Source organism: Panthera tigris, chromosome D4, assembly GCF_018350195.1.
Source record: "Panthera tigris isolate Pti1 chromosome D4, P.tigris_Pti1_mat1.1, whole genome shotgun sequence".
NCBI lineage: Eukaryota > Metazoa > Chordata > Mammalia > Carnivora > Felidae > Panthera > Panthera tigris.
In genome coordinates this window covers 59,314,620-59,326,742 of record NC_056672.1, presented here as the reverse complement: position 1 = coordinate 59,326,742, position 12,123 = coordinate 59,314,620, and the positions used below count along the sequence as shown (strand labels likewise).

Genomic DNA, 12,123 nt, shown 5'->3' with positions numbered 1-12,123 from the left:
TCAGCACCTTGTCCCCAAATCTGCCCCTCCAGCTAGGTTCCCTTTCATAATGCTAGCACTACTCCCACTTGGTCCCCAGCGGGGAGAATGGGTCACCGTAACTTCACTCTCCTTTTGCAGCAATCTGTCACCACACCTGGAAGCCCACCTGTGGGCTGCCAGGATCTGCCACCCGTCCTCACACCTGGCTCAGGTCAGCATCACTTTGGCAGTGGCATCAGCTCAAGGCCGACCCCCCAACCCATCCTCCCACCGAAGCATAACCAGCTTTAGAAACTACAATATGATCCTATCACTTTCCTTGGGAAGCCCTCATGGCTTCCCACTGCTGGACAGCATGTGAACTTCCTTGTCGGGCCTACAGCCCTTCGTAATCCAGCCCCTGCCTCCTCTCAGGCCTTTCTTCCCAGGCTTGTCCTTTCCACACACCATTCCTCACACCCTCCATAATGTCTCACAAACCCCAGGCCCTTCTCCCAGAAACATGCTTCCTGTGTCTGCCTGGTTACCTCCTTTTCATCCAACAGATCCCCTACCCCTCCCTTGGGCCTCTCCCTTGGGCCGAGTGGGGTGCAGTAGAGTCAGGACACCTGAGTTTGAATCCTGGCTCCACTTAATAGCTGAACACCTCTGGGCCTCCACATTTATTTAGCAAGTGGAATGCTAATAATAAGTACCTTGTGGGTGGTTAGAAGCATTCCATGAGTCCATATATGTTACTATAGGTGCCTTATAAATATTGTGTCGGCCTAATGTTCTTTCTTTCTTTCCGTGACCTCATGGCCTCTGTGCTTCTACTTACCACAGAACTTTCATCTCATTTGGGAATAGTCTCCCTGCCACACTGTGAGCTCCTGCAGGGTCAGGACTGCCTCATTCAACTCTCTTTCCCCACAACCTGCCTAGAACTGGCACCTGAGCCTGTTTTTTCCCCCCCAATGAATGAATGATCCAAGCAAATTAACTAACAAGGTGACCACCAGAGGTCAGCCTCACACCCAGAATAGAGTCAACCCAAACTATACTTCTTTAAAAGGCCTGGGATCTGGGATCCGGGACCTGATCAAGGGTAGCGTTGGTGGATCCAGCAGAGAAGCAGGGTGTTTGATCTTGTTCAACAGCATTGCTATGGGCTCTTGAGGTTTCAAGGTATGGTTAGACACTGGCCCCCTTTCTGGCCCCTAGTGTATGCCTGAGAAAATGAGTCCAAATGAGCTGCAGGCTAAACCTCTCAGTTCCCACTTCCTCATCTAAAAAGAGGTCAGCCCACTGCCTACTTTACGAGATTATGAGGCTTTGCTGGCGTGTGAAGACGACTGGCAGAGATCATGCTCCACAGAGGAGGTACTTGGTGCAAATTTGTTGAATGGGTGGTGGCCCAGAATTGCAACATCTAGGACCAAGTGAAATCCTGCCCTTAACGCTGTCCAAGTCAGGCTCCTGCTCACACCTCCCACAACCAGAGCAATGACAGAGGACAGAGGGGCCTTGGTGGCTCGGCTGACTAGGAATCTGACCTGACTCCTCAGTCTCAGAATTTCAGGGATCGGAAGTGAGACCTATTAGATTGTCTTTTCGCAGTCCCACCCACACTGGGACACCTTCTGACAGTCCCTCTTGGTTTACAAGTAGAGAACAAATGAGGAACCAGGCTGAAAACATTAGGATGCTACTTGTTAGTCATTAGAGACCCCCACCCACCCAGCCACCCGCTCCCTCCCACCTCCCCCCACCAATGGCCTCCACGAGAAATAGGTAAAAGGTGTGCATTGCAAGGGCAGTCAGGGTCACCCCAGCCTTAGACAAATGGTGCAGAAAGTAGGCCCTAGGAAGGGAAGAAGAGGGGTCTGTTTGGGCCTCAGGAAGCAGTTTCTGGCCCACTCCCGAAGACACGTGACAAAATCACCTCGATGCCTCGGTGAGATAACAGGACATTAGAGATGACAACCAACGCTGTGCATTTCCAAGACTGAGTGGACCGGGAAGTATGGGGACTCGTGAGGTCTAGAAAGATGGAAGACGAGGAGAGAGAGGATCAGCATTGTTTCTGTACCGTGGTCTGGCTGACTTGGAATTTCTCCCTTCAGATGAGGAATGAGGTCAGAAGACTAACAATAAATACATTGAACTCTGAGGTGTGAAAGTCTGGAAACCCCTAGTATGTCAGAATGGCCCTGATGCTGGGCTTTGCTGGAGGGGCAGTGTGTTTGGGTAGAGGCTGGGTGACAATGTGGAAGCCCTGAAATGGGCACCTAAATGAACTTGCTCTAGGCAGGAGGCAGGGCTTTTCTCTATGGGCCTTCAAGTTGCACTTTGTCACTCAGCCAAGAGAAAACAAAAATGCAACTAGAAATATTGGGGAGGGGACTTTTGTACCTGGCTGGGGGTTGACTGGATGCCCACCTGGGTCCCTTCCATCCCCACGACTCTAAAATTTTCAGTTGTAACAGAATATTGACCCAAAGTTCATTTGCAAATGGAATTATGAGTATTTTTTATTTAATTTTTAATTGAAATTAATTCACATATCATAAAATTCACCCTTTTATGTGAATCGCTGTGCAACTCAGCACTTTTTAGTGTGTTCACAAAGCTGTACAACTCTACTATCCAACTTCAGAACCCTTCAAAACTTCCCAAAAAGAAATCCTATACCCACTGGCAGTTACTCCCCCTTCTCTCCTCCCCCAATACCCGACAACCACGGATGTACTTTGGGTCTCTGGATTTGCCTATTCTGGACATCTCCTATAAATGGAATCATACAACATGTGGCCTTGTATGTCTGGCTTCTTCTAGTCAGCCTAATGTTTTCAAGGTCCATCCATGTAGAATGTGTCAGTACTTCATTCCTTTTATGGCTGAGTAGTGCAAGGAATATTCCATGGAAACATTTCACTTATCCACTCACTCACTAACTGATGGACACTTGGGTTGTTTACTTTAAAGGAATGGTTATATAAATGCATTCTTTGCCCACTCCTTCCCTCAAATGAAGGAAAATCAGTAACAAAATGTAGGGTAAGCAAGCGAAACAGCCTGATAACTGGTAATTTAAAAAGGGAAAGCATCCTTAATTTTTAGGTTAAGTCACTGAAAAATGGGGCCAAGATTTGGCATCCACCTAGTTCGAAACTCCTAACGCCTTCCCATCCTATGTCTAAGCCATCAGGTTAATCCACTGGGAAGTTCTTGGATCAGAAGGAAGAACTGAAAGCCACTGTCCAGGTGGTTTTCAATGTATTTTCTAGACTCCCAAGATTTCATGGAAGTAACTCAGGGCCACCAAGGGGGCTGGGACCAAAGGGCAGGTGGGTAGAACTTTGAGCCCAGTCCCCAACCCTGCTTTAACTAGAGCAGCTCTCATTTCAATTGCTTTATTTGGTAAGCTTCCCTCAAAGAGTTCATTTGGGACAAATACAGTGGGGGCTGGGGCTAAAAAATGATTTGGCAACCGCTGGTCTAGGTGATTATGGAATTCCTGGACTGGAGGAGGGTCTCTGTGGTGGCCATTCTTATGAGTTCTTCTGAGGAATCTTGATGGTAACTGTCTTCACCTCGGTGTAGGCCTTTAGCCCATCCTCCCCCAGCTCCCTCCCATTGCCAGATTCCTTAAACCCTCCAAATGGCGTGTGGCAGGTGACAATGTTGTAGGTGTTTACCCACACTGTGCCAGCCTGGAGTGCCTGTGTGAAGTACATGGCCTTGTCCAGGTCCCGAGTGAACACGGCGGCAGCCAAGCCATATCTGGTATTGTTGGCCCTCTCGATCACCTCCTCCATCTTCTTGAATTTAAACAGGGGCTGCACAGGCCCAAAGATCTCCTCTCTGGCGATCCTCATGTCATCCTGCACACCACCAAAGACCGTGGGCTTGATGAAGAAACCACGCTCCCCCAAACGCTCCCCACCGCAGAGAAGTTTTGCCCCCTCCTTCTGGCCAAGCCGGATATAGCTCAGGATTCGTTCGAATTGCTCCTTGTCCACCTGGGGCCCCTGCTGAGTGTCCAGCTCAAAGGGGTTCCCGACTCTTCTCTGCTTAGCCTTCTCCACGGTTCTCTCGAGAAACTCATCGTAGATGGATTCTTCGACGAAGGTCCGGGAGCCTGCACAGCAGCACTGGCCCATGTTGAAGAATAGGGCTTCGTGGCACTGCTCCACAGCATGGCCCAGGTCAGCGTCGGCCAACACGATGCTGGGGCTCTTCCCGCCCAGCTCCAGGGTGACTCTCTTCAGGTTGGAATCGCCAGCCGCCTTCTGGATCAGGTGGCCCACCTCAGTGGAGCCAGTGAAGGCAACTTTGTCAATATCCATGTGCTGGGCGATGGCCGCTCCTGCCGTCGGGCCATAGCCAGTGATGATGTTCACCACCCCAGGGGGAAAGCCCGCCTCTTTAATGAGGGAGGCCAAGTACAGGGCAGAAAGGGGGGTCTGCTCTGCCACCTTCATGACCACAGTGTTGCCTGTGGCAAGCGCTGGGGCGAGCTTCCAGCCCTGCATGACCAAGGGGAAGTTCCATGGGATTATCTGGCCACAGACACCAACAGGCTCATGCCGGGTGAAGCAGAAATGCTCGCCATCCATAGGGATGGTCTTGCCGTGCCACTTGTCGGCCCAGCCGGCAAAGTACCGGTATACTTTGATGACCTCATCCAGGTCCAAGACATAAGACTCCTGGAAAGGCTTCCCGTTGTCCAAGGTCTCCAGTGAGGCCAGGTAGACACGATCCCGCTCCACAAGGTCAGCCAGGCGGTTCAGCAGCCGGCCCCGCTCTGAAGCATCCATCCGGCGCCACGGAGACCCCAGGCAGAAGGCCTCACGGGCTGCTTTCACAGCCCGATCCACATCAGCCCGGTCCCCTTCAGCCACGTGGCCAATGACCTCTCCTGTGGTGGGGTTCACTGTTGGGAAGGTCTTCTTGCTGGCTGCATCTTGCCACTCATTGTTGATGAACAGCTGGTTGTAGCGGATGTCTGGATTCAGGATGGGGCTGGGGAGGGCAGCTGCCGAAGAGTACGGGGCAGTCCTGCCATAGAGGCAGAGCAGTCGGGGCACAGGCACCAGGAAGCGCAGCATGCTCACGACTCTGGAGGGGGACAGGAGGAACCAGAGTGAACGGGTGACAGGGGACAAAGTGGTCCCCCAAAGGCCCACCAGCTAAGATGCTCCAAGATGCTAGCATAAAGGGGTGTCACTTCTAAAAACATGGATTGTAAGGGGTACAAAGGCCCTAAAGAACTCTGGCCCATCTCCTTCATGTCCCATCTTTCCCCCAGCTCACTCCCTCACCTCTTCTGGGTCTTGGGTCAAATGTCACGTGCTCAGCAAGGCCTCCCCTGACTGCCCTTTGTAAAATTCACAAAAGTGCAACTTTTCTCACCTCCAGCACTCTGTCCCCTACCCCGTGCCTTATTTCTCCCCATCTGACACACCAAATAGTATATTTACACACTCACATGTTTATTGTCTGCCTCTCCCGAATAAAACATCAGCTCCGAGAGGGCCGACATTTTTTTCCCCTGCTTTGCTGTGTCCCTGATACCTCGAAGAATGCCTGCTACAGAGCAGCTGCCCAACAGCTAGTTATTCAGTGATATATATCAAAATTTCCACAAAGACTGTTCATGATTTGACCTAATAATGGGTAGAAACCAAGGGACTGACAGACAGAGTTACCTCTGAAACAGGGGCTTGCTTCACTTTACCTCTGTGCCTCAGTTTCCTCTTATGTGAAAAGCCTCACGGGGCTACACTGAACAGAGCTGTGCACATAAAAAGCATGGTAAGCCTCCACCCCAGCATATCAGAGCTGGCCTCAGACACTGGCCCAGCCGGACCCAGGGCAAAGGTCTCAATTTCCCAGGAGTGCAGCAAGTCTGGTAGCAGCTGGGAAGAAGGGCCTGTTTATTCTTGCCTACAACTCTGAAAACAGGGCAGACTTTATTAAAACAACTAAAGGGGCACTTGGGTGGCTCAGTCGGTTAAGCATTGACTCTTGATTTCGGTTCAGGCCATGATCTCACAGTTCGTGAGTTCGAGCCCCTCATGGGGCTCTGCACTGACAGCACTGAGCCTGCTTGGGATTCCCTCTCTGCCCCTCCCCTCTTCCTGCTTGCTCTCACTCTCTCTCTCTCTCTTTCTCAAAATAAATAAATAAATGTAAAAAAACCACTTTTTAAGCCAACTATAAAATTAAGACAGTATATAAAATTTATTCAATGAAATTTAAATGGGGTATAAAACTTACAGATTCATTGAAACAGTTACTCTTTACCAGGACATCAATCCCTTCACCTTCTCTGTTTCACTTGAGTCTTGACCCACCCAGCAGCCAAAAGGAATTGCACCTGCCTTCTCCACCCCCACTCCCCATCCCTGTATGGCTCACCCTCTGCCACTGGGAATCCTGGAAAGCAAAGCCCCAGCCAGGTCCCCCAGCTTCATATAAATCAGGGCCCTCCCTTGGAGGGTGGTTGAGCCAGCAGACCTATAAGGGATACACTCAGGTTCCAACCTGTTCAGAGCTCTGTGCTGTGTTGAGACACAAGAAACTTTGGGTCCAACAGACCTGGGTCTGAGGAGGGAGGGATCCCAGGGGAGGGGTAACAACCCAGGGGTGGGGGAGTGGAGGGGCTTACCAGGTGAGAGAGATAGTCATAGGCCAAGGCTGGCAAGTCTTTCATGCTAAGCCAAGGCTGTTCCTCCTCTAGGGGCTTAAATAAATAGGGTCTGTGCTTAGAGCTTCCACTTGCATATAGTAAGATCACTGCTCACAGCACAGCACACTTTACAGTTTGCAGGTCATTTTCTTAGCAGTAAGTCACTGAGACTCCCAGCAATCCCCGGGGTGATCTGGGCAGATGATGACCCCCGTTCTGGAAGACGGCTGGGGATCAGAGAGGCTAAGGGACTCACCAAGGGCACACAGCAAGTAAGAGTAGGAGTCTCAGCCAGGATTCCCATAGTCTCAGCTTTGTGTTTCCTCCGACTGTGGGCAATTTCTTACAGTTCCTGGTATTAGTGCCCACTGTGCCAAGGGCCGGCCGCCCTTCTGGATCACCCAGCATGTGGCACCAACTTCACCTTCTGCGGGCAGGAGGGCGCGTGTCACAGCCTCTTGGCTCCGGTCAGGGGCTCTAGGCTGGAGTGCGCTGGATGGGCGTGAGCTATGATTTCTAGCTAAGGCGGGCAAGGTTTGCTGGGATCTAAGTCCTCCGGGCCCCAACAGGAATCACTCCGTGCCCCGGGTGCAGGCACAAGCTTGGAAGCTGCAGCCTGCCCTCGGGATCGAGGGAGAAGGGCGCTAATTACCTGCGGCAGGCCCGGGTCCAGGTGCAGCTTCAAGCTCTTCCAGGTCTAGCCCAGCCTCCCGCCGCCAGCCCAACGCCGGTCCCCCTTCTGCGCAGCGGCTCAGCCTCTACCCCAAGCCGCGAGGCTCCGCCTGCGTCCCAGGGAGCGCCTATCTGCGGCCCGGGGCCAAGGCCGCTCCTCCCTCTAGGTGGGGGCGGGTCGGGGCTGGAGAGGCCGGGGATAGGGGAGGGCAGCGCTCCTCACTTCCCGGGTAACCCAGTCACCGCCTTCCCCACCCCCGAGTCTCGCGGCAAGCAAGAACGCCCTCGTCGCTTAGCGGCTCAATACTGCGGTCCTAAAGGCTCCTTTAAAAGCGGAAACAAAGACCCAGAATGGGGTAGGCCTTTCCCAAATCACAGTGATCACTACGATTACATTTTGCATATTCTCCCGCAAGGTGCACCTAGTTAGGTCCTCATCCTCGAGCCTCTGCTTAACCTCTTCTGTGCCTCCCTTGTCTTCCACCTTCGCCGCTCTTCTTCCCTGTACCTTTAAGATTTTATTTGGGTGCATTTTAAAAATGCATCTTTTTTTGTTTGTTTGTTTTTTGCCCTAGGACAAAAAGAATATAGGCACAACGTAGAAAAGCTTGGAAAACACAGAAAAGGATGAAAGAATTTTTAAAAATACCTTCAATGCAGTTTTTCTATCAATTTCTGAGAAACATGTTAAAATCTGTGACGATTGTGGATCTATTTCTTTTAATTCCATCAGTCTCTGCTTCATATATTAGGTACATATATATTTATGATTATTTTGACTTATGTATTGAGCTTACATCATTATGAAGTTCTAGTTTTGATCTCTAGGAAAAAAAAAATAACTTCAATCCTTTCAACCAAAAGTTGCCATTTATCTTGTCCATATTTTTTCCTCCGTATTTTTCAAAAATCCACTTAATAAAAAGGAAATCTTATGGTGACCTCTATTTTGCTGCCTGCTTTTTTCTTTTTCTTTTTCTTTTTTTTTTTTCACTTAGTGATTTATTATGAACCTTTTCCATGTCACATTAATTAAAAAGCAACATCACCCTGTCCAAAGTGGGCACCTAATTCCATGGTAGGGTAGACTGCTGATGGACACTTAGATTGTGTCCATTTTGTTGTTGTCTTAAAGCGTGCTAAGCACACATCTCTGAGTCGCTCCACCTCCACTGTGCCTTCCTTCTGGTTGGAGAGAGTGGGAAGCTACAAGCTCTTGTAGCCTTGTTTGCAGCTAGAGTTCTGGAGTGAACTGGCTGCTTCCAAATAGCAGTACCCCTGCCAGCTGTGGAAGGTGGAGGTTATTTTCCTGCCCCTTTGGAAGCAGGAGATTGTGAAGGCAGGTTGTGAAGATTCTGCATTGGTGTTCCTCCTGGGTATGGGGTGGGGGCTGTGGCTGTGGCTTCTAGACTCCTACTACCTGCTCTTTGAATCATGGCTGCAGGGGTGTGTCTGGACCTAATAGCACCCGAGGTGGCCTCAGACAGTAAAGAGACTGGTGAGCCATGTCTTTCTTTGTTCTGGGAATCTGTCCTGAAGGACTAGTTCTCCCTGCTTCTCCCTCTAGGCCTTCCAACAATTCTATCAGCACCTGATTCTCCATATTAAATCCCTACCTCTGCACATATTTAGCGCTCACATTTTCCTGTTCAACCCTGACTGATTCATATAATTTTTTCTTAAGCTACATCTCTATGGAATCTTCTGTTACCATGTCATCCTTAGGATGTTTACAGCCCTTGCTGCAAAATGTAGTTCTTCACTAAAGCAGTGAATCTTGTGTCTTGTCACAGCTCTGTTCATGTCCTGCTTTGGTTCTCCCCGGAAGTGTGGAGCCCCTGCCTAAGCCCCTTCTGCTCTCCCACAGCACATGGCCAACCTAGCACGTCTTGGGTGCTTGGCACTCCATGATGGGCTGATTCAATGATTATTTGGTCAGTTAACAGCCTCATTGGTAGAGGTAGTGAGTCCATAACAAAGGGAGTATCAGTTTTCATGACAGTTTGGAAAGCTGTGGCCAGAGGCCAGCTGGCAGATAGGAAGTGGCCCCACAGAGACAGGTTGAAGTCTGTGTCCTGTGAGGAACAGCTAAAAAACTGGGGTATCCACCCCTTGGAACTCACAGGACAAGTTTTTGCCCTCCAAATTTCCAAAGGACATAAGCAGATATCTGCAGGGTCCTAGAAGGCAAAGCCAGATCAGTGAGGGGAAGTTACAGGTGGCAGAGGAAGTACTTCCTCACAAATCAGTGCTGGCTAAGGAGGGATAGGAGGGTCTGCTTTGAAAGCCAGTGAGCACCCCCCTCCCCATCACTGGAGAAGTACAAGGAGGGATAGACAACCATTTGGCAAAATCCTGTGGAGAGGAGTACCAAATAAGGACTAAATAAGACAAGTGGCTTCCAAACTTAGCTGTGCATCAGAATTGCCTGAAAAGTGTCAAAAACAAAACAAAACAAAACACCACAATCTCCTGGATCTTACCTTCAGAGATTCTAAATTATTAGATGTTGACTGAGACCTAGGAATTTTTTTTTTTAAGTTCTCCATATGCTCCTGATATGCAACTCTATCTGGGAAGCACCGATCTAAGTGGTCTTTGGGGATTCTATGACTCCACCATGGATGGTTTTCAGAAAGGGACTAATCCAGTGAATGCTTTGTTTGTATCTAGATTCCATTCAGCTCACCCCTCCCTTGACATTTCATAAGCTGTGGCTTTCACCAGAACTCACAAAAGTAGTCCTGCTGCAAGTTATTTGTAAATGCAGCCAAAAAATTAAAAAATAAAAACCTTCCACAATGTCTGACATTTACAGTTTGGAGAAAAGAATAAATGTGTCATGGCCCAGGGTAAAGTGCATAAATTATTTTTGCAGAGAGTTGACTATTGTTCAAGAATGTTTTGGATTCAGCTTTTTAATTGGCAAAAAAGATCTAGGCCTCTATAACGGATGTTGGGCCTGGAGCCACTGTGAGTGTTTGTACTAAAAGGATTGAAGGAGAAATAGTGAGATAACACAAGCCACAGCCAGGTCATTGTCAGCAAGGAATGTCACTCAGGGATGTGTTTACACTGGCCTGGTGGGGGAAGAGAAGCTATTTCTATCCTTTGGTGTTTTGGAGCCTTATATGTCTAGGAAGTTACTAGAGAAGATTCCTGGCTCTGAGACAGTGAACAGATCAGATAGATTCCAAACAAAAGGACATGCGAGCTGCACTGGGCATTTATTCTGCACCGAGCATAACAGGTGCCTCCATTCTCTTCATTTGAACCGGAGATGGAAGACTGGGTCAAGACAGTGAGGGAGTTGCAGGGAATGAAAATTTAAAAATAAAAATGCATGTAAAAGCAAACCAAAATAGGGGCGCCTGGGTGGCTCAGTCGGTTAAGCGGCTGACTTCGGCTCAGGTCGTGATCTTGCGGTCCGTGAGTTCGAGCTCCGCGTCGGGCTCTGTGCTGACAGCTCAGAGCCTGGAGCCTGTTTCGGATTCTGTGTCTCCCTCTCTCTGACCCTCCCCCATTCATGCTCTGTCTCTCTCTGTCTCAAAAATAAACAAAAACGTTAAAAAAATTTAAAAAAAAGCAAACCAAAATATACCCTTCCCCCCCACCTTTTCCCCTGAGTAAATCTCTACACTGAAGTGAAGTTTACTCTGTGTGAACGTGACCGAAGTCTCAATGTTGTCAAACCAAACATGCCCTGAGTATTGACCATAAACTCTGTTTCCCTTCCACCTGCCTGACTTCTTCTTTTCCTCCCTCTGCACCTCAGTTTACAGTTGAGCAAACTGAGACCCAGAAAGGGAAAGGGACTTGCCCAAGGACACACAGGAGATGCGTGGCCTGAGTTCGCGCTAAATCCCGGCTCTCACACAAGCACACAAATAACACTGACAGGGAAGCGAAGCACGGGGCAGCTCATGGCACCTGCAGTTAAGGGTCTTGAGGGAGAGAGATTATCCTGGATGAGATGGGTGGGTGCAATGTCATCACAAGGGTCCTTATCAGTGGGGTATGGGAATGTCAGCAACACCACAGGAGATGTGATGACAGAGGCAGAGGAAGGAGTCAGGCAGCCATAAGCCAAAGAACGCAAGTAGCTGGAAAAGGCAAGGGAACAATTTTCCCCCAGTGTCTCCAGAAGGAACACAGCTCTGCCGACACCTCAATTTTAGCCCAGTGACACCCATTTCTGACTTCTGAGCTCCCAGAACTGTAAGATAGTAAGTTTCTGTTGTTTTAAGACACGAGGTTTGTGAGGGAAACGAATATGTTGACTCACTCATTTATAGCCCTTGTAGGCATTTGAGTTCATGGCCTCTGACCCGAGCACGAGCAGGCCTGGTGGTCAACATCTTCCACTATGCAGATGCCATAATTACGAGCAAGGGACATTGTTTCTTTCGTTCACCCAGCATTCCTTTGTTCCAAAAAGGGACCCTCTCCTGCCTCCACCCCAATCATGTTTTGGAGTCAGAACCACCCATCAATGCATTCTCCGTATTCTGGGGACCTTGCTAATCCTGTTAACTATAAATGCCTTATATTTTGCATTTCTAACAAGTTGCCTGGTGATACCAATGCTGCTAGTGCCAAGACGGGGCTTCAAATAGAGGGTGGAAGGTGAGATCTGAAGGACAAGCAGGGGCAGACTAAATGAAGAGGCAGGTGAAAGGGACAGGCTTATGCACAGGCCTTGAGATGGGAGGGGTCAAGTGCACTTAAGGAACTGGGAGAAGACAAGCGGGAGGAGGGAAGGAGTAAATAGCTCTGGAAGAGGCTGGAGGTGT

At 49.4% G+C, this 12,123-nt stretch overlaps 1 protein-coding gene across 3 annotated transcripts in view; it reads right to left on the bottom strand.

Annotated features, from left to right (window-relative positions):
* Positions 1-2,521: 2,521 nt before the first annotated feature.
* Positions 2,522-12,123, bottom strand: part of ALDH1B1 (aldehyde dehydrogenase 1 family member B1) — a 239,256-nt gene continuing 229,654 nt past the window's right edge. Inside the window, exons 1-2 of one of the 3 annotated variants that reach the window (XM_007089300.3) lie at positions 7,311-7,409; positions 2,522-5,085 (exon numbers count right to left, since the gene is read on the bottom strand). In XM_007089300.3, coding sequence (XP_007089362.2) covers positions 3,516-5,075 — 1,560 coding nt within the window. In that variant the 5' untranslated portion in view covers positions 5,076-5,085; positions 7,311-7,409 and the 3' untranslated portion in view covers positions 2,522-3,515. Of the gene's footprint in view, positions 5,086-6,914; positions 7,138-7,310; positions 7,410-12,123 lie in introns of those variants that run through there. The other 2 variants (XM_042964605.1, XM_042964604.1) reach the window with 2 other exon arrangements.